The 22,079-nt window shown below is 45.7% G+C and overlaps 1 protein-coding gene across 1 annotated transcript; it reads left to right on the forward strand.

Moving 5' to 3' along the window:
- Positions 1-716: 716 nt before the first annotated feature.
- On the forward strand, positions 717-17,989 carry LOC121844657 (the record flags this gene model as incomplete). Its single annotated transcript, XM_042314991.1, is given in 13 exon segments — positions 717-917; positions 1,167-1,292; positions 1,362-1,407; positions 1,494-1,584; positions 1,751-1,863; positions 1,866-1,891; positions 1,999-2,103; positions 5,780-5,870; positions 6,186-6,219; positions 12,942-13,019; positions 13,348-13,450; positions 16,766-16,899; positions 17,064-17,989. Coding segments are annotated over 13 exon segments (1,284 nt in total), but the record flags the coding sequence as incomplete, so codon positions are not given.
- Positions 17,990-22,079: the final 4,090 nt, after the last annotated feature.

The following is a 22,079-nucleotide window of genomic DNA, read 5'->3' on the forward strand; positions in this document are numbered from 1 at the left end:
CACCTGCCATCCTCTGTCGTACCCGGTCCACCTGCCATCATCATCTCTGTCGTACCTGCTCCACCTGCCATCATCATCTCTGTCATACCTGCTCCACCTGCCATCATCATCTCTGTCATACCTGCTCCACCTGCCATCATCATCTCTGTCGTACCTGCTCCACCTGCCATCATCATCTCTGTCGTACCTGCTCCACCTGCCATCATCATCTCTGTCGTACCTGCTCCACCTGCCATCATCATCTCTGTCGTACCTGCTCCACCTGCCATCATCATCTCTGTCGTACCTGCTCCACCTGCCATCATCATCTCTGTCGTACCTGCTCCACCTGCCATCATCATCTCTGTCGTACCTGCTCCACCTGCCACCATCATCTCTGTCGTACCTGGTCCACCTGCCACCATCATCTCTGTCGTACCTGGTCCACCTGCCACCATCATCTCTGTCGTACCTGGTCCACCTGCCATCATCATCTCTGTCGTACCTGGTCCACCTGCCATCATCATCTCTGTCGTACCTGGTCCACCTGCCATCATCATCTCTGTCGTACCTGGTCCACCTGCCATCCTCTGTCGTACCCGGTCCACCTGCCATTATCATCTCTGTCGTACCCGGTCCACCTGCCATTATCATCTCTGTCATCGGTCCACCTGCCATCATCATCTCTGTCCTCCTTACCCTCCCTCAACACACCTTTTACCATTCTCTCTTTACAGAGACAGAAAGAACGAAGGAAACTGGAGAAGGAGAAGAGCGCGGATGCTGAGCAGGAGGGAGAAGCGTCAGAGTCTGAGAGTGAAAGTGAGGAGGAGGAGGTAGAGAGGGTAGTACCTCCTGCCAAGAACAAGCCCACGCCTCCTCTCACTGTGTCTGGGAACAAGAGCAACCGCCAGCCCCCTGTCAGGACCCTAGAGGAGGTAGGAGAGGGAGGGAGGGAAGGACATGGAAGGCAGGGAGGTATGGAGGGGTGGATACACCAGAGAAATAGATATAGGATGATAGAAAGAATTTCTTTGTCTCTTTCTGTCTATTATATCTGCGGCCCAAATGACACCCCATTCCCTATATAATGCCCTACTTCTGACCAGAGCTATATGATTCTATGGGCCCTGGTCATAAGCAGTGCATTATAAGGGTGCCGTTTTGGTTTATATCTCCTCCTCTAGGAGCCAGAGTGGGACGTCCGCAGTGCGTTTGTGGCCAACGCTGCCAGTCACATCAGACCCAAAGCCAGGACCAGTGCAGGCCACGCCTCTAGAGAGAACAAGGAGAACGAGTCTAGGACTAGCGAGGTGCGGAGGGCTGGATACACACACACGCGCACACACAGAGGCAGTGTTAACTGAGTTGTCTCATTTCAGGTGGAGAGTTCAGACCCTGTGAAGAAGAAGGGAGCTTCACTAACAGGTGACATGAACACAATTGTCTCAATGATTATTTCTATTCACTGAAATGACCCCAGTTTAACACTGTATGTGTGTGTTCTCCTCTAGAGAAGGGTATTCAGTTGTTTAAGCAGGGCCAGTACTCTCAGGCTGTGGAAATGTTCTCTGAGGCTATCCACTATGACCCCAAAGACCACAGGTACACCTTAAAGCTTGACCTCTGACCCTAAATACAACGTATTGCACCACTATGCTCTCTGACCTGAAATTAGATTTCTGTCAACTTGTGTTTTAATGTGTCCTCGCTCTCTCTCTTTCTTCCTTCCCTCTCTCGCTATCTGTCTCTCTGTCTCTTTCTCGTTCAGGTTCTTTGGGAATCGTTCATACTGCTACTGGTGTCTGGAGCTCTACCCCTCTGCCCTATCAGACGCTCAGAGGTCCATCCAGCTTGCCCCTGATTGGCCAAAGGGATACTTTCGCAAGGGAGTGCACTGATGGGGTTGAAGGTCAGTGTCTGAGCTCTCTACTGTGAACGTGGACATTCCTGTGTGTGTGTGTGTCTGTCTGTCTGTGTGTGAAATCTGACTCCATCTTCCTCCCCTCTTCTCTCCAGCGGTATGGTGAGGCAGAGGGGGCCATGCAGCAGGTGTTGAAGCTGGATCAGGACTGTGAGGAGGCCTCCATTGAGCTCTTCAACTGCAAGGTCCTGCAGCTCATGGTGAGGGGAGACTGGGATCAGGGGTCAAATCAAATTGTATTAGTCACTTGCGCTGAATACAACAGGTGTAGTAGACCTTACAGTGAAATGCTTACTTACGAACCCCTAACCAACAATGTAGTTAAAAAAAAAATGAATATGAAGAAATATAAGTAACAAGTAATTAAAGAGCAGCAGTAAAATAACAATAGCGAGACTATATACAGGGGGGTACCGGTACAGAGTCAATGTGGGGGGGAACCGGTTAGTGGAGGTAATATGTACATGTAGGTAGAGTTATTTAAGTGACTATGCATAGATAATAACAGAGAGTAGCAGCAGTGTAAAAGAGGGGGGGAGCAATGCAAATAGTCTGGGTAGCCATTTGATTAGATGTTCTTATGGCTTGTGGGTAGAAGTTGTTTAGAAGCCTCTTGAACCTACACTTGGCGCTCCGGTACCGCTTGCCTGTGGTAGCAGAGAAAACAGTCTATGACTAAGGTGGCTGGCATCTGACCATTTTTAGGGCCTTCCTCTGACACGGCCTGGTATAGAGGTCCTGGATGGCAGGAAGCTTGTCCCCAGTGATGTACTTGGCCTTTCGCACTACCCTCTATAGTGCCTTGCGGTCGGAGGCCGAAAAGTTGCCATACCAGGCAGTGATGCAACCAGTGCTCTTGATAGTGCAGCTGTAGGACCTTTTGAGGATCTGAGGACCCATGTCAAATCTTTTCAGTCTTATGAGGGGAAATGGGTTTGTTGTACCCTCTTTACGACTGTCTTGGTGTGCTTGGACCATGTTAGTTTGTTGGTGATGTGGACACCAAAGAACTTGAAGCTCTCAACGTGCTCCACTACAGCCCCGTCGGTGAGAATGGGGACGTGCTCGGTCCTCTTTTTCCTGTAGTCCTCAATCATCTCCTTTGTCTTGATCACGTTGAGGGAGAGGTTGTTGTCCTGGCACCACACTGCCAGGTCTCTGACCTCCTCCCTATAGGCTGTTGTTGTCGGTGATCGTCGTTGTCGGTGATCAGTGCTACCACTGTTGTGTCATTGGCAAACGTAATGATGGTGTTGGAGTCGTGCCTGGCCATGCAGTCATGAGTGAACAGGGAATACAGGTGGGGACTGAGCACGCACCCCTGAGGGACCCCTGTGTTGAGGATCAGCGTGGCGGATATGTTGCTACCTACCCTTACCACCTGGGGGCGGCCCGTCAGGAAGTCCAGGATCCAGTTGCAGAGGAGGTGTTTAGTCCCAGGTTCCTTAGTTCCCTCAAAGCTCATCAATAAGCTATGATGTTGAACTGTGAGCTGTAGTCAATGAGAATAGAATTCTCACATAGATGTTCATTTTGTCCAGGTGGGAGAGTGCAATAGAGATCGCATCATCTGTGGATCTGTTGGTGTGATATGCAAATTGGAGTGGGTCTAGGGTTTCTAGAATAATGGTGTTGATGTGAGTCATGACCAGCCTTTCAAAGCACTTTATGCCTACAGACGTGAGTGCTACGGGTCGGAAGTCATTTAGGCAGGTTACCTTAGTGTTCTTGGGCACAGGCACTATGTTGGTCTGCTTAAAACATGTTGGTATTACAGACTTGGACAGGGAGAGGTTGAAAATGTCAGTGAAGACACTTGCCAGTTGGTCAGCTCATGCTTGGAGTACACGTCCTGAAATCTATCTGGCCTTGTGAATGTTGACCTGTTTAAAGGTCTTACTCACATCTGCTGCGGAGAGCGTGATCACACAGTCATCTGGAACAGCTTGTGCTCTCATGCATGTTTTAGTGTTATTTGCCTTAAAGCGAGCAAAGAAGTAGTTTAGCTCTTCTGGTAGGCTTGTGTCACTGGGCAGTTCTCGACTGTGCTTCCCTTTGTAGTCTGTAATGGTTTGCAAGCCCTGCCACATCAAACGAGCGTCAGAGCCAGTGTAGTACGATTCGATCTTAGTCCTGTATTGACGCTTTGCCTGTTTGATGGTTCGTCGGAGGGCATAGCGGGATTTCTTATCTTATCTTCTTTCTTTTTCTTGATTTCTTCCGTGTTAGAGTCCCGCTCCTTGAAAGCGGCAGCGTTACCCAATGAAGCTTTACCCAGCTTTAGCTCAGTGAGGATGTTGCCTGTAATCCATGGTTTCTGGTTGGGGTATGTACGTACGGTCACTGTGGGGATGATGTCATCGATGCACTTATTGATGAAGCCAATGACTGATGTGGTGTACTGCTCAATGCCATTGGAGGAAACATATTCCAGTCTGTGGAGCAAAACAGTCCAGTATCTTAGCATCTGCTTCATCTGACCACTTTTTTATTGATCGAGACACTGGTGCTTCAGGCTTTCATTTTTGCTTGTAAGCAGGAATCAGGAGGATAGAATTATGGTTTGCCAAATGGAGGGCGAGGAGAGCTTTGTATGCGTTTTTGTATGTGGAGTAAACTTGGTCCAGTTTTTCCCCCTCTGGTTGTACATTTAACATGCTGATAGAAATTTGGTCAAACAGATTTAAGTTTCCTGCATCCCTGCAAGTCCCCAGCCACTAGGAGCGCTGCCTCTGGGTGAGCATTTTCCTGTTTGCTTATGGCGGAATACAGCTCATTCAGTGTGGTCTTAGTGCCAGCGGTGGTGGTATGTAGACAGCTATGAAAAATACAGATGATAACTCTCTTGGTAGACAGTGTGGTCTACAGCTTATCATGAGATCCTCTACTTCAGGTGAGCAAAACCTTGAGACTTCCTTAGATATGGTGCAGTGGAGTTATTTACAAAAATACATAGTCCGCCGCCCCTTGTCTTTTTTTATTTTTATTTAACTAGGCAAGTCAGTTAAGAACAAATCCTTATTTTCAATGACGGCCTAGGACTGTACTGAACTGCCAGAACCACAGATTTATTTTACCGTGTCAACTCGTGGATTCGATCTTACGACCTTTCGCTTACTAGTCCAACGCTCTAACCACTAGGCTACCTGCCTCTAACCACTAGGCTACCTGCCTCTAACCACTAGGCTACCTGCCTCTAACCACTAGGCTTCCTGCCTCTAACCACTAGGCTTCCTGCCTTTAACCACTAGGCTTCCTGCCTCTAACCACTAGGCTTCCTGCCTCTAACCACTAGGCTGCCTGTTTCTAACCACTAGGCTACCTGCCTCTAACCACTAGGCTACCTGCCTCTAACCACTAGGCTACCTGCCTCTAACCACTAGGCTACCTGCCTCTAACCACTAGGCTACCTGCCTCTAACCACTAGGCTACCTGCCTCTAACCACTAGGCTACCTGCCTCTAACCACTAGGCTACCTGCCTCTAACCACTAGGCTACCTGCCGCCCCAGGTCTGAACGACGACGCTGTTCTTTCCTGCCGATACAGCGTATAACCAGCCACCTGTTGATAATGTCGTCGTTCAGCCACGGCTCTGTGAAGCATAAAATATTACAGTCCTGTATGTCCCATTGGTAGTTTAATCTTCCGCGTTAGGTCATCGATTTTATTTTCAAGAGTTTGCACGTTTGCTAACAGAATGAAAGGAATTGGAGGTTTATTCGATCGCCTACGATCAGGTCAGGCTCTAGTCTTTTGTTATAGGATAACTTTGGTGTTGATTGGTGAACTTGTAATGAGATTTTTTTGTCTTTTCTGTTTTGTTTCTGAGATATGATCTGATATCAGTTTATCAATTCACCCCTTCTCTCCTGTAGGATCTGGGTTTTGAAGAGGGGCAGAGTGTGTTGCTGTTGGAGAAGTTTACCACGGTGCAGGCTGCTCTCGGCTCCCCTGAGGCTGACAGAGGTATTGGGACAGGCTGCTCTACCAGACCCCACCACAGGGGGCGTAGTATAGACATGCTGCACTACCAGACCCCACCACAGGGGACATAGTATAGACAGGCTACTCTACCAGACCCCACCACAGGGGGCGTAGTATAGACAGGTTGCACTACCAGACCCCACCACAGGGGGCATAGCCATTGCATTTAAAGAGTTTGATTTACCAAATATACTACAACAATATAGAAATACTTACTGTACATCTAACATTGATTTGTTGCGAGGTTTCGCTACAATGTTTCATAGTAAAGTGAACCTTTTCCTCTTCTTTCTGCAGTGGTGGACCTCTCCTCCCCTGAGGACTCTACTGGGTGAGTATGTTGAACTGGGTATCATACCTGGGTTGTTAGTGTGACTCTCTACCATGTTATCCCACTGAGCTAAAGTCTAGGCATTAGCTTCGGGAGCTAACATGAATCTTCACGTCTCAGACAAGGTTATCTCGTCATTTGAGACCAGCTTTGTTGACCGAGGCCACAGCCACTCTGTTTGTTATCTCGTCATTTGAGACCAGCTTTGCTGAGGCCACCACCACTCTGTTTGTTATCTCGTCATTTGAGACCAGCTTTGCTGAGGCCACCGCCACTCTGTTTGTTATCTCGTCATTTGAGACCAGCTTTGCTGAGGCCACCGCCACTCTGTTTGTTATCCCGTCATTTGAGACCAGCTTTGCAGGCCACCACCACTCTGTTTGTTATCTCGTCATTTGAGACCAGCTTTGCTGAGGCCACCACCACTCTGTTTGTTATCTCGTCATTTGAGACCAGCTTTGCTGAGGCCACCGCCACTCTGTTTGTTATCTCGTCATTTGAGACCAGCTTTGCTGAGGCCACCACCACTCTGTTTGTTATCTCGTCATTTGAGACCAGCTTTGCTGAGGCCACCGCCACTCTGTTTGTTATCTCGTCATTTGAGACCAGCTTTGCTGAGGCCACCACCACTCTGTTTGTTATCTCGTCATTTGAGACCAGCTTTGCTGAGGCCACCACCACTCTGTTTGTTATTCGTCATCTAAATGGTCCTATAATACATCATTTAATTTACATCCCTACAGTTCTAGAAGCTATTGACTGTCCCAAATGGCCCCCTATTCCAGGGTTTCCGTTAGGAAGATGTTACGCTGGACATTTGTCAAGAAGCATTTGAATATACCGGACATTTGAGAAATTTAACGGACCTCATATGCATTGGGTGCTGAAGCTGATTTAGGGCGTCCACCATCTGTCAGAATGGCAGAAATCACATTTAAATGATGGTAATTCATATTAACAGAACATGCAAGTCGAAGATGCAACAATGTGTGGTCCTTATTACCACATTCTGACTCTGTTAGAATAACTGTCCAAATGTACTTTTGCTCAACCAACAAGACGAGGAACAAACAGCACAATAACTGGCCTGTCAGTCTACGATCCCCCACCGTAGAAACGTTCACCTATTCTATTGGTCAACTTGTGGAGAAAGAAATAGCCGATACCAAACAGACTCTGGGACAGTTGTGGGAAGACAGATCCCAAATTCATTCAACCAGTAGGACCAGGCTACATTAAAAAACATTAAAAAGTCATGAATCTGATGCAGAGCAGAAGGCTTAGATCAGTGGTCGCCAACCGGTCGATCATGATCGACTGCTCGATTTCCAAGCCACTCCTAGTCGATCACCAAGCATTTCTGTGAAAAACCCAACGATAAAGCCTTGCGTTCCTATAAAAAAAATGGTTTTGCGCTGTTGATGGTAGGTGCACTTGATTCAGCAGCCCTAGTGCCGGGAAGGCAAAGTGTTTCCATTTTAAACCATTTCATGTGTCTAAAGGTAGAACTCCGCCTACTCGGCAGGCCCAGAGAGCAAATCAAGTGCACCTATAGGCCTACCGCTGCCCAATCAGATAGCTCAGATCACAGAGTCTGCACAGTTTCCTCGCTCCATAGACTGTAAAAAGAAGCCTTCAACTCACAGCAAAGTGAGTGTCAAAATGTTTAAAACCACGAGTAGAGAGACAACGAATACAGCAGAGAGCTGCTTTTTCTTGACTGAGTTCATGTTTAAGTTGTTATTCAGCACTGTCAACACTTAGTTCATCCGTTTTATAAGCCATAAAATGTGAGTGTTTCAATAAGCTTGCGTCGTTGTTATTTCTCTGGTCATAGGAGTAACAACATTTAATTGATTCATGAGGCAGAAGTAATGCAGTAAGCCTCACCATCAGCTGGAAGACTGTGTCCCCTTTTCTCAGCTGAAGGAGGGAGAGAGGAGGGACGGTGAGGAGGGAGAGAGGAGGGAGAGAGGAGGGACGGTGAGTCGGGTGAGAGGCAGCCTCCGCTGCTCCTTCCCTCCCCTCAGACTGACCATCAGATGCTCCCTCCCCTCAGACTGACCATCAGATGCAGGCCATCAGTACAGTACAAAAATAAGCAAATTATTATGCTCACTCAGCTGTGCCTCACAAGCAATAGAACAAATGATCTATTACCAGTGTGATCATATACCTACAATTTTTTAAATGGTCTGAGAAGAACAACATTGGCAGGCCAATTCATGCGCAGCCAATATGCAGTGATGATATATAGGGCCTATAGCCTACTGTACAAACCTCATTGCTACAGAACTGTGTTTAATTAGTTCATGTTGCAAAGGCTTATGTTTAAGTCATGTTTTTTAAATCTGGCCGTAGATCTCTGCTTGCATTTTGACTCCGTAATCTTGACTCAGAAAAGGTTGTTGACCGCTGGTTTAGGTTAAAATGTTAAACTATTATTTCCTCACATTATAAATGCAACAATGTGCACAAGGCAGTAAATGCGTGAATGTTTGTCCCATAATGACATTAGCGGGAGAACACCATTGTCAAAAGGGCACTGCACATGCGAGCGGTTTCATGTGACAGAGTGAAAATATCTGTTGAAATTTTGAAATAGGGGACATCTGATATGCAACAACTAGCGTGGGTTGCTGGTATGACTAGGATTGTGCCTTTGTCTACTGGACGAGATCTAAAAATTGATGAAATGATGAAAATTGATCTAAAATAATTGCCTCCACAGGTTAGGCTACTTTGACGCAAAGTAAGACATGCCTAATAATGTGTAGTAAAACCAGGGGTTGGAACCGGTTTGGGGAACAGACTTCGAAAATGAAGAACAGAACCAGAACTGAGAATGAAAGTGATCTATACTGTACCGGAACAGAACTGTTATTTTAAAAGCATGGGAACCGGTTAATAATATTATTTTCTTTCTGGGAATTTTTTTCCAGTCCCACCAAAAACGCAACAAAGTGCCTATGCATAGCCCCCACTCTGTCACTCAGAAACTTAACCCAGTGTCTGCCTGCCTGCCAGCTGAAAATTGTGTGTGTGTGTAGGCTAACTGCCCCTCCCTCTGAAGCATAGTCTACCGTAGCTACTGATGTTACACGCTTGATTAAAATATTTTTATTAGAGAAGAATGGATGAACCTTTTCATTTCTAGTTAAGGATACTATAGTACTATATACATGTTTTTATTTGAATTCTGGTGCTGCTCTGCACACAAGCTTGTTAGCTAGCTAGCTAGCTCTGGTCTAGCTCTCAAACTTTAGGCAGAATTATGTGTATTCAGATTCAGAAGACTAATGTCCGCAGAGAGGCAATTCATTTTGCAGCAGTCATAAAACATCACATAAAAAATACAAATAAATAGCAAAGGATATTTTCAAGCAAATAGGCAGGGTATGGCAGTTTCCTAGTGTACTGTAGTGGAACTGAGAGTCATGATCAAGGGTTTGTTCTGGTCCAATGTTAGTCAAGCCAACTCTCTGAAGTTCAGATATTCAAAGTTCCTTCATAGAAGCTTCTCCTCCGCAGGTATGATTCTGTGGGCCTAATTAAGATAATGCATGTCATCACTTTATGACCAACTCTCTTCTCACCAGTGTATTTTCAGTCACATCTAGCACCCTTCTCTACACTTGTCTGTCCAATGCATGTACTTAGCTTGTCCGCTGCATGGCAAGCTGCTCTATCCATTGGTGAAGTCATTTAATGTCGAGCTAAATGTAAAAAAAAATATAAAAATATATTTTAAAGGAACGATATAAACAGTTACTTTTGTTTGAACCGGTTCAGAACATTATTTTGCTGGTCAGAACAGTGGAGCAGCACAAACAAAATCATGGTTCTGTTCAGAACGAATAGATTGGACAATTATTTTGGTTCCAACCGCTGATTTAAAACGTTCAGGTTTCTATCAATTAAGTATGTTTTCAAAATGCCTACTGCCTCCATCTCATTGCAAAGTGTTGTGTGACGAGGTGATGAAGTCTTCCTGTTCATAGTGTTCATAGTGTTGTGTGACGAGGTGATGAAGTCATCCTGTTCATAGTGTTGTGTGACGAGGTGATGAAGTCTTCCTGTTCATAGTGTTGTGTGACGAGGTGATGAAGTCATCCTGTTCATAGTGTGTTGTGATGAAGTCGTCCTGTTCATAGTGTTGTGTGACGAGGTGATGAAGTCATCCTGTTCATAGTGTTGTGTGATGAGGTGATGAAGTCGTCCTGTTCATAGTGTTGTGTGACGAGGTGATGAAGTCGTCCTGTTCATAGTGTTGTGTGACGCGGTGATGAAGTCGTCCTGTTCATAGTGTTGTGTGATGAGGTGATGAAGGTCCTGAGTGTTGTGTGACGAGGTGATGAAGTCGTCCTGTTCATAGTGTTGTGTGACGAGGTGATGAAGTCGTCCTGTTCATAGTGTTGTGTGACGCGGTGATGAAGTCGTCCTGTTCATAGTGTTGTGTGACGAGGTGATGAAGTCGTCCTGTTCATAGTGTTGTGTGACGAGGTGATGAAGTCGTCCTGTTCATAGTGTTGTGTGACGAGGTGATGAAGTCGTCCTGTTCATAGTGTTGTGTGACGCGGTGAGGAAGCCGTCCTGTTCATTTGCTGTTTGAGGAGCTGTAGCAGCATCTCTCCTGCTGTCTGACAGATTTACCTCTCAGAGGCTCTGCATCTGTAGGCTGGACGCGTGATAAATATAATGCATTACGAATATACTGTACACATGTGACAATTTAATTCCACTGAATTATGCAAATGAACCTATAGACTGATAAGCATGACCAGTCAAATGTATTTAGATCATCTGGTATTTCCATCAATGAATAATGCTTTTTAGACTATTTCGCAATGGGATTTTTTTCTTCTTCTCCCGGACAATTGGCCAATGGCAATTTTATTTATCGGCTTTTCATTTTTTTAATCGGCCAAACGCCGGCTATTACTGGCTAATGGAAACCCTGCCCTATTCCCTATATTGTGCACTTCTTTCGACAAGAGCCATATAGGCCTTGGTCAAAAGTAATGAACTACAGTTGAAGTCGGAAGTTTACATACACCTTCGCCAAATACATTTAAACTCAGTTTTTCATCATTCCTGACATTTAATCCCAGTAAAAAATCCCTGTTTTAGGTAGGATCACCACTTTATGTTAAGAATGTGAAATGTCAGAATAATAGCAGAGAGAATAATTTATTTCAGCTTTTATTTCTTTCATCACATTCCCAGTGGGTCAGAAGTTTACATACACTCAATTAGTATTTGGTAGCATTCCCTTTAAATGGTTTAACTTGGGTGAAACGTTTCGGGTAGCCTTCCACAAGCTTCCCACATTAAGTTGGGTGAGTTTTGGCCCATTCCTCCTGACAGAGCTGGTGTAACGGAGTCAGGTTTTTAGGCCTCCTTGCTCGCACACACTTTCAGTTCTGCCCACAAATGTTCTATAGGATTGAGGTCAGAGCTTTGTGATGGCCACTTCAATACCTTCGTTGTCCTTAAGGCATTTTGCTTTGGAAATATGGTTGGGGTCATTGTCCATTTGGAAGACCCATTTGTGACGAAGCTTTAACTTCCTGACTGATGTCTTGAGATGTTGCTTCAATATATCCACTCATGATGCCATCCATTTTGTGAAGGACACCAGTCCCTCCTGCAGCAAAGCACCCCCACAACATGATGCTGCCACCCCTGTGCTTCACGGCTGGGATGGTGTTCTTTGGCTTGCAAGCCTCCCCTTTTCCTCCAAACATAACGATGGTCATTATGGCCAAACAGATCTATTTCTGTTTCATCAGACCAGAGGACATTTCTCCAAAAAGTACGATCTTTGTCCCCATGTGCAGTTGCAAACCGTAGTCTGTCTTTTTTATTGCGGTTTTGGAGCAGTGACTTCTTCCTTGCTGAGCGGCTTTTCAGGTTATGTCGATATAGGACTCGTTTTACTGTAGATATAGATACTTTGGTACCCGTTTCCTCCAGCATCTTCACAAGGTCCTTTGCTGTTGTTCTGGGATTGATTTTCACTTTTAGCACCAAAGTACGTTCATCTCTAGGAGACAGAACGAGTCTCCTTCCTGAGCGGTATGACGGCTGCGTGGTCCCATGGTGTTTATACTTGCGTACTATTGTTTGTACAGATGAACGTGGTACCTTCTGGCGTTTGGAAATTGCTCCCAAGGATGAACCAGACTTGTGGAGGTCTACCATTTTTTTTCTGAGGTCCTGGCTGATTTCTTTTGATTTTCCCATGATGTCAAGCAAAGAGGCATTGAGTTTGAAGGATTGGCCTTGAAATACATCCACAGGTACACCTCCAATTGACTCAAATTATGTTAAATTAGCCTATCAGAAGCTTTTAAGCCATGACATCATTTTCTGGAATTTTCCAAGCTCTTTAAAGGCACAGTCAACTTAGTGTATGTAAACTTCTGACCCACTGGAATTGTGATACCGTGAACTATAAGTGAAATAATCTGTCTGTAAACAATTGTTGGACAAATGACTTGTCATGCACAAAGTAGATGTCCTAACCGACTTACGAAAACTATAGTTTGTTAACAAGAAATTTGTTGAGTGGTTGAAAACGAGTTTTAATGACTCCAACCTATGTGTATGTAAACTTCCGACTTCAACTGTATGTAGGGAATAGGGTGCCATTTAGGTTGCATTCATAATGTTGTGGTGTTATGTTGCTGTAATAAATGTGTTTTTCCTCTTATCCTCAGGTCCCCCTGTCCCTCTCTCTGGGTGGGGAACGTCACCGTGGACCTCACTGAGAAGCACATATGGGACCTTTTCAAAACGTACGACCACCATGCCCCATTTCCATCTGTTTTAGTTCAGTAGCCTGACCTATCTATCTCCATATCCACTGCTTAGGCTTCTCCTGCTGTGACTTTCTTTGTTTCTGACATGGTGTGATAATCATCAAGAAACACAACATTAACACCTTAAATGGTTCACTCAAAATGGCCGCCGGTCCCCCATTCTAATACTGTTACATTTATCTGTTTGTTGAGTTGGAATGGTGATCATTATTCTTTTACGTTCTAATTCTATGTTTTTACTGTAGGTGTGGTGAAATAGAGAGAATGTAGAACTCGGATACTAATTCTATGTTCTATACCATAGGTGTGGTGAGATAGAGAGTATCAGAGTTCTACATGAGAGATTCTGTGCCTTTGTCAACTTCAAGAATGCCAACATGGCCGCTGTCGCCTTGGAGAGGCTCCAGGTGAGTGGTGGGATGAAACATAATGCTGACTAAATGCCTTCAACTATGTGAGATGTGCTTTCAATTATTTAACTTAATCTTTAGGAGTGTGTACTTTTGGGACTATGTCATTGTACCTTTGGAACTATGCTATTGGTTCCATTGCACTTTTGGGACTATGCTATTGGTTCCATTGTACCTTTGGGACTATGCTATTGGTTCCATTGCACTTTTGGAACTATGCTTTTGGTTCCATTGTACTTTTGGACTATGCTATTGTACTTTTGGGAGTATGCTTTTGGTTCTATTGTCTGATTGGAAATATGCTTTTGGTTCCATTGTACTTTTGGGACAATGTTTATTTAACCAGGCTAGTCAATTATTAATAACAAATTATTATTTACAATGACGGTGAGGCTAAAGGCCTTGTGCGAGTACGGATAACTCCTCAAAAAAACAGTTTCAATCTAATTAACATAATCAAAATCGCCTAAACCTGTCCGTTCAAGATAGAGATATCAGTCCAACGCATCCGCCGATGTCACACTTGCGCGTCTGCGGTTAAAGGTGGCAGAGCGAGAGCGATGTTTGTCAGACCATGAGACATCCCGATATCACGAACCGGCTCATAGCCCGTAACAAAAGGGAAACAACGTGGAGATAAGGAGAAACAAAATATATATTTATTAAATAAGTAACTAAGTATAATATACAATGGTGTGTGTAATCAGTAATCAGTAGTGTAAGTGTTTTGCATGAAGGTGATAATGCAGGGTGTTGAAAGATGCTAAAGCAAACAACCAAAAACCACCAAGAAACACAACAAAATCTATAAAGGTGTCTGCATGGAGAGAGTCTCCTCCATGAATGGGGAAGTGGTGTATTTATCCTGGGAGACACCGGGCCCAGGTGTGTCTGCATGGAGAGAGACTCCTCCATGAATGGGGAAGAGGTCTATTTATCCTGGAGACACCGGGCTGCAGGTGTGTCTGGCAGAGAGACTCCTCCATGAATGGGGAAGAGGTCTATTTATCCTGGGAGACACCAGGCCCAGGTGTGTCTGCATGGAGAGAGACTCCTCCATGAATGGGGAAGAGGTCTATTTATCCTGGGAGACACCGGGCCCAGGTGTGTCTGCATGGAGAGAGACTCCTCCATGAATGGGGAAGAGGTCTATTTACCTGGGAGACACCGGGCCCAGGTGTGTCTGCATGGAGAGAGACTCCTCCATGAATGGGGAAGAGGTCTATTTATCCTGGGAGACACCGGGCCCAGGTGTGTCTGCATGGAGAGAGACTCCTCCATGAATGGGGAAGAGGTGTATTTATCCTGGGAGACACCGGGCCCAGGTGTGTCTGCATGGAGAGAGACTCCTCCATGAATGGGGAAGAGGTGTATTTATCCTGGGAGACACCGGGCCCAGGTGTGTCTGCATGGAGAGAGACTCCTCCATGAATGGGGAAGAGGTCTATTTATCCTGGGAGACACCGGGCCCAGGTGTGTCTGCATGGAGAGAGACTCCTCCATGAATGGGGAAGAGGTCTATTTATCCTGGGAGACACCGGGCCCAGGTGTGTCTGCATGGAGAGAGTCTCCTCCATGAATGGGGAAGAGGTCTATTTATCCTGGGAGACACCGGGCCCAGGTGTGTCTGCATGGAGAGAGACTCCTCCATGTCTGCATGGAGAGAGACTCCTCCAATGGGGAAGTGGTGTATTTATCCTGGGAGACACCGGGCCCAGGTGTGTCTGCATGGAGAGAGACTCCTCCATGAATGGGGAAGAGGTCTATTTATCCTGGGACACACCGGGCCCAGGTGTGTCTGCATGGAGAGAGACTCCTCCATGAATGGGGAAGAGGTCTATTTATCCTGGGACACACCGGGCCCAGGTGTGTCTGCATGGAGAGAGTCTCCTCCATGAATGGGGAAGAGGTCTATTTATCCTGGGACACACCGGGCCCAGGTGTGTCTGCATGGAGAGAGACTCCTCCATGAATGGGGAAGAGGTCTATTTATCCTGGGAGACACCAGGCCCAGGTGTGTCTGCATGGAGAGAGACTCCTCCATGAATGGGGAAGAGGTGTATTTATCCTGGGACACACCGGGCCCAGGTGTGTCTGCATGGAGAGAGTATTTATCTCCTCCATGAATGGGGAAGAGGTCTATTTATCCTGGGAGACACCGGGCCCAGGTGTGTCTGCTGGGAGACACCTGGCCCAGGTGTGTCTGCTGAGAGTCCCTCCATGGAGAGAGACTCCTCCATGAATGGGGAAGAGGTCCATGAATGTGGAAGAGGTCTATTTATTTACTCCTGGGAGACACCGGGCCCAGGTGTGTCTGCATGGAGAGAGACTCCTCCATGAATGGGGAAAAGGTGTATTTATCCTGGAAGACACCGGGCCCAGGTGTGTCTGCATGGAGAGAGTCTCCTCCATGAATGGGGAAGAGGTCTATTTATCCTGGGACACACCGGGCCCAGGTGTTTCCCATGTAGCTGACGACCCTCCCAACTCCGCCCACCGGCATCCTAATAAGGGAACAAGAACAAACAGAGAATACGGCAGACAGAGTGGGAGGGTCGTCACACCAAAAAAAAAAACGAAAACGTCTGTACCAAAACTTGATTAAAAATAAGTTTGACTAAAAGGACAACACAGACAGAAGACACTGGCAACAGCTCAAATACACCAGCAAACAGTGTGTGTGTGTGTGTGTGTGCGTAGTGTAAAACAACAGGCTGCCTTACATAAGGCAATGCAAACTAGTGTCATGTGGTGACAACTAGAAACAGCTACATGGCTCAACAACCTGTTCATCTATTTGTCCTTTGAACTCCTCCAGACACCAGGTCCTGGTGTTTTAGTTTGGCCCGGAGGGAATTCAAGATCAGGAGCTGAGTAATGAAAGGGACTTTTAGCATAAAACACGATTGAGATCTGAGCTTGTATTATGTGTTCTCATTTTGAGCTGGAAGAGCAGTGTTTCTTAACTGAATAAGAATGGACCAGGGTTTGACGCTGCGTGTTGCTACTGATGTCCACCTGACAGCACTGTAGAGATCACAATGGTGAGTTAGACGTCTCTGCGTGACACACAGAGTCAAGAGCCTTCAGTGTAGAGCTTGAGTCTTGCACATAAATAGTATCATCATTGTCCAACACAAAGAGAAAAGTACAACGATTCAACTCCTTTCTGGCTGCAAAGGAAAAACAATCTTTGTGCCGGTAATAAAACCCAATACGTTGTTATTGGATCCATTGTACTTTTGGGACTATGCTATTGGTCCTATTGCATGTAGTATTTTGAATGTGCCTGCTGTTTGTCCTCCTGTCCAGGGTGTGGAGCTGGAGAGCACCAGGCTGGTAATCAGGTACCCAGACCGCTGGGTCCAGAGAACCCCTCCCTCTCCTCAGAGGACCAACTCTATAGGCCTCAACACCTCCTCAGCCTCCCAGTATGCCTCCACAGGGTAAAGACATCCACCTGTCATTCAAAACATCATTATGAGTTATTCTAAAGTGTTACCAATCAACTCATATAAACTTTTGAAATGTACAAAGTGATGGAAGGAGGAAGCAGGAGCTCAGGTGCAGGTGTTTGTGTTTTCATACTGTTTGTCTCTCTCTCTCCCAGGACCAGGAGGATGTCTCCCATCAATGGTGACGAGTGTTTCTTCTGGAGGACCACCGGCTGTTTCTATGGTGACAGGTGTCGCTTCAAACACAAGCCTGACCAGAGAGGAAGAGACAGGAAACCATGGCAACCCTGACCACCACGCAGGGACTGGATAGTACAGAGGGAGGAGAATGATGAGGATGAGGGACTGTGTCCCTACTTTAAAAGGGAAAAGGAGGTTGAGGGTGGGGGCGGGGGGGTGTCACCCCGTTTGTAGTCTTCTGGCACAGACCACAGATCCCAGACAGAACACTAGACATATATAATGAGTGTGTGAAGTGTCAATCAAAGTGAAGGGGAGTGCACCTCTGATTTCCTTCCCCCTCTCCCTCGGCCGGAGCTGTGAAACATGGAAATGACATCATCATTAGAACTTGAAGGGATCTTTGCCCAGTGAACCTCCTCTATGATGACCATGTTGTAGACACTAAGGGGGCTGACATCTGTTGTTATCATGTGTTTTACTGTGTATGTATTTATGGTCATGTGACTGAACATGTGACCTGAATGTGTCACTTTGAGACTCAGTGCCAGCATGATGCCATAGGGTGCCAAGTAATTGTCCCTACAGGGGATAAATAAACAATGCTTTTTAATTGAATATGGGGCACGTTCCAGGCAGACTAAATTGCAGTCACCTGCCTTCTCTCACAACACCTGGATAAGTGTTTGTTTAAGATGTCAGCTAACCCATCATGATTTAGCAAACTGATGCAGGACTGCACAGTCAGTGACGTGGCACGCAACCATGAGTCAGTCTGGAACATCACCAGTGTCCATGGGGTGTTCTAACATCCAGACCACCTTAAATGAAACAAGTAGTGTGCTACTGTGGATATTGGAACAAGACCCATAACACCTTCCTAATATTGAGTTGCTCCTCCCCTTTCACCCTCAGAACAGCCTCAATTTGTCGGGGCATGGAAGGTGTCGAAAGCGTTCCACAGGGATGCTGGCCCATGTTGACTCCAATGCTTCCCACAGTTGTGTCAAGTTGGCTGGATGTCCTTTGGGTGGTGGACCATTCTTGATACACACTGGAAACTGTTTAGTATGGAAAACCCAGCAGCGTTGCAGTTCTTGACACACTCAAACCGGTGCACCTGGCACCTAATACTGTACCCCGTTCAAAGGCACTTAAATTGTTTGTCTTGCCCGTTCACTCTCTGAATGGCACACATACACAACCCATGTCTCAATGCTTAAACATCCTTCTTTAACCTGTCTCCTCCCTTTCATCTACACCGATTGAAGTGGATTTAACAAGTGATCATAGCTTTCACCTGGATTCACCTGGTCATTTATGTTATAGAAATAGCAGGTATTCCTAATATTTTGTACACACAGTGTTCTGTTCAGTGGACTAAAACATGTCTGTTCAGTGGGTACATGTCTGTTCAAAACATGTCTGTTCAGTGGACTAGTACATGTCTGTTCAGTGGACTAGTACATGTCTGTTCAGTGGACTAGTACATGTCTGTTCAGTGGACTAGTACATGTCTGTTCAGTGGACTAGTACATGTCTGTTCAGTGGACTAGTACATGTCTGTTCAGTGGACTAGTACATGTCTGTTCAGTGGACTAGTACATGTCTGTTCAGTGGACTAGTACATGTCTGTTCAGTGGACTAATTAAATTCAAGTGGACTAAAGTGACAATACATGTCTGAGTGGAGCACAGAATGACTGTTTCAGAGCATCAATGTCAAAAAGACAATCTGTCTGTATCCTCTCAGCATGTGTTTCAGAGCATCAATGGGGAGCTGAGTGTACAAATGACTTAGTGTTTTATTATGTCAATCAGTTGTATTCATTCATAATAAAATACAGTTTAATCAAATCGGATGAAGTTTCATTATTAAATGTAAATTTTATCTGCTGCCACGTGTTGTATATTTATATGTACGTTTCCCTCTGATTGGATTGTCTGAATTCACTTGTCGAGTGACAATTAAAGAAAAAAAACGACATTGATGAAAGATGTGAATCCCTCTACCCTGGCAAAGACAGACTGTATCTAGGAAAACGATTTAGGCTTTGCCTGTTCCTCTCTGCCCCTGTTTCTCTCTGCCCCTGTTCCTCTCTGCCCCCTGTTCCTCTCTGCCCCCTGTTCCTCTCTGCCCCCTGTTCCTCTCTGCCCCCTGTTCCTGTCTGCCCCTGTTTCTCTCTGCCCCTGTTCCTCTCTGCCCCTGTTCCTCTCTGCCCCTGTTTCTCTCTGCCCCTGTTCTCTCTGCCCCTGTTCCCTCTGCCCCTGTTTCTCTCTGCCCCGTTCCTCTCTGCCCCTGTTTCTCCCTGCCCCTGGCCCCAGTCCTTTTTTGACTGCGTCCCTTTTCTCCACCCTTCCCGAAGTGTGCACTAACAATCACCAATCACACACACACACAGAGGCAGTGTTAACTGAGTTGTCTCATTTCAGGTGGAGAGTTCAGACCCTGTGAAGAAGAAGGGAGCTTCACTAACAGGTGACATGAACACAATTGTCTCAGAATGATTATTTCTATTCACTGAAATGAGCCCAGTTTAACACTGTATGTGTGTGTTCTCCTCCAGAGAAGGGTATTCAGTTGTTTAAGCAGGGCCAGTACTCTCAGGATGTGGACATGTTCTCTGAGGCTATCCACTGTGACCCCAAACACCACAGGCACACAACATAAAATACCACAATACTCACAAATTAGATTTGTGTAATCTTGTCCAAACTCTCTCTCTCTCTCTCTCTCTCTCTCTCTCTCTCTCTCTCACTCTCTCTCTCTAGTTCTTTGGGAATAATTGATACAGCTAAGGGTGTTTGGAGATCTACTCCTCTGACTCATCACATGCTCAGACGTCCATCCAGCTTTCTCCTGATTGGCCAAAGTGATGCTTCCACAAAGGGAGTGCACTAACAGGGTTGAAGGTCACTATCTGAGCTATCTACTGTGAATGTGCACAATGCTTTGTGTGTCTGTCTGTCAGAATTCTGACTCTCTCGCCATCTTTCTTCCTCTCCCCTCCCCTCTTCTCTCCAGCGGTATGGTGAGGCAGAGAGGACCATGTAACAGAGTGGAGGCTCCTCAGAGGAGGAAGGGGAGGGACATCCCCTTTAGTGAATTTAAAAAGTTATCCTTTTTAGATGAAACTATGTAATCAAATAAATGATTAAAACATACTATTTTGCAATGAAGGTCTATAGTAGCCTCAACAGCACTCTGTAGGGTAGCACCATGGTGTAGCTGGAGGACAGCTAGCTTCCGTGCACTGGTACATTGATTTCCATACAAAACCTAGGAGGCTCATGGTTCCTACCCCTTCCCTAGACTTACACAGTAATTATGACAACTTCCAGACAATGTCCTCCAACCTGACATTTTGACATTTTGAAAGCATAAGCTGCAGCTAGCTAGCACTGCAGTGCATACAATGTGGTGAGTAGTTGACTCAGAGAGAAAGACAATAGTTGAACAGTTTTGAACAAACACAGAGCGATAGATCAAACACCCTGCTCAAACAGAGGGATGCTATATTAGCTAGCTGGCTATGATGATCCAACACAACACTGGAACTCTCCTTCATTTATTTGGCGTGGGCTACGGCCAAACTGTAGCCTGTGTGGAGTTGGGTTAATAAAACGTACATTCGTAAACTCAATCCTCTGTCTGGACAATTGTTCCTTTATGATCTAGCCAGGTCATTGCACTATGTTGACTAGGACATTACTTTAGCTAATATGGTGACAACGATATAGAGTGTGTGTAGTAGTTTGACTTGGAAAGGTTTTTCCGCCTGGTCACATACAGCTGGTGTGTTGTACATTGCTACTATAACAACCTCCACTCTTCTGGGAAGGCTTTCCACTAGATGTTGGAACATTGCTACAAGCATTTCGCTACAGCATTTGGCTAACACCCGCAATAACATCTGCTAAACACGTGTATTTGACAAATACAATTTGATTTGATTGCTGTGGGGACTTGCTTCCCTTCAGCCACAAGAGCATTAGTGAGCTTAGGCAGTGATGTTTGGCGATTAGGCCTGGCTTGCAGTCGGTGTTCCAAAGATCCCAAAGGTTTTCGATGGGGTTGAGGTCTGGGCTCTGTGCAGGCCATTCAAGATCTTCCACCCCGATCTCGCCAAACCATTTCTGTATGGATCTTGCTTTGTACACGGGGGCATTGTCATGCTGAAACAGGAAAGTGACTTTCCCAAACTGTTTCCACAAAGTTGGAAGCACAGAATCGTATAGAATATCATTGTTTGCTGTCGCGTTAACATTTCCCTTCACTGGAATTAAGGGATCTAGCCTAAACCAAGAAAAACAGCCCCAGACCATTATTCCTCCTCACCAAACTTTACAGTTGGCACTGTGCATTGGGGCAGGTAACGTTCTCCTGGCATCCGCCAAACCCAGATACGTCCGTAAAAATGGAAATCCATTTCATGAAGCCCCCGACGAACAGTTCTTGTGCTGAAGTTGCTTCCAGTCGCAGTTCGGAGCTCGGTAGTGAGTGTTGCAGCCGAGGACAGATGATTTCTACACGCTACGTGCTTCAGCACTCAGCGGACCCCATTCTGTGAGCTTGTGTGGCCTACCACTTCACGGCTGAGCCGTTGTTGCTCCTAGACGTTACCACTTCATAATAACAGCATTTACAGTTGACCAGGGCAGCTCTAGCAGGGCAGAAATTTTACAAACAGACTTGTTGTAAAGGTGGCATCCTATGAAGGTGCCATGTTGAAAGTCACTGAGCTCTTCAGTAAGGCCATTCTACTGCCAATGTTATGGAGTTTGCATGGCTGTGTGCTCGATTTTATACATCTGTCAGTAATGGGTGTGGCTGAAATAAACTAATCCACTAATTTGAAGGGATGTTCACATACTTTTGTATTGTGTATGTGTCCCAAAAAAAAAGCACATTTTGTTATATCTCCTAGATATAGGACAGCCACTTCAAAATATTACGTCTTTTTAAATTTAGCCATTTATGAATGTGTTACT

Source organism: Oncorhynchus tshawytscha, unplaced genomic scaffold, assembly GCF_018296145.1.
Source record: "Oncorhynchus tshawytscha isolate Ot180627B unplaced genomic scaffold, Otsh_v2.0 Un_contig_493_pilon_pilon, whole genome shotgun sequence".
NCBI lineage: Eukaryota > Metazoa > Chordata > Actinopteri > Salmoniformes > Salmonidae > Oncorhynchus > Oncorhynchus tshawytscha.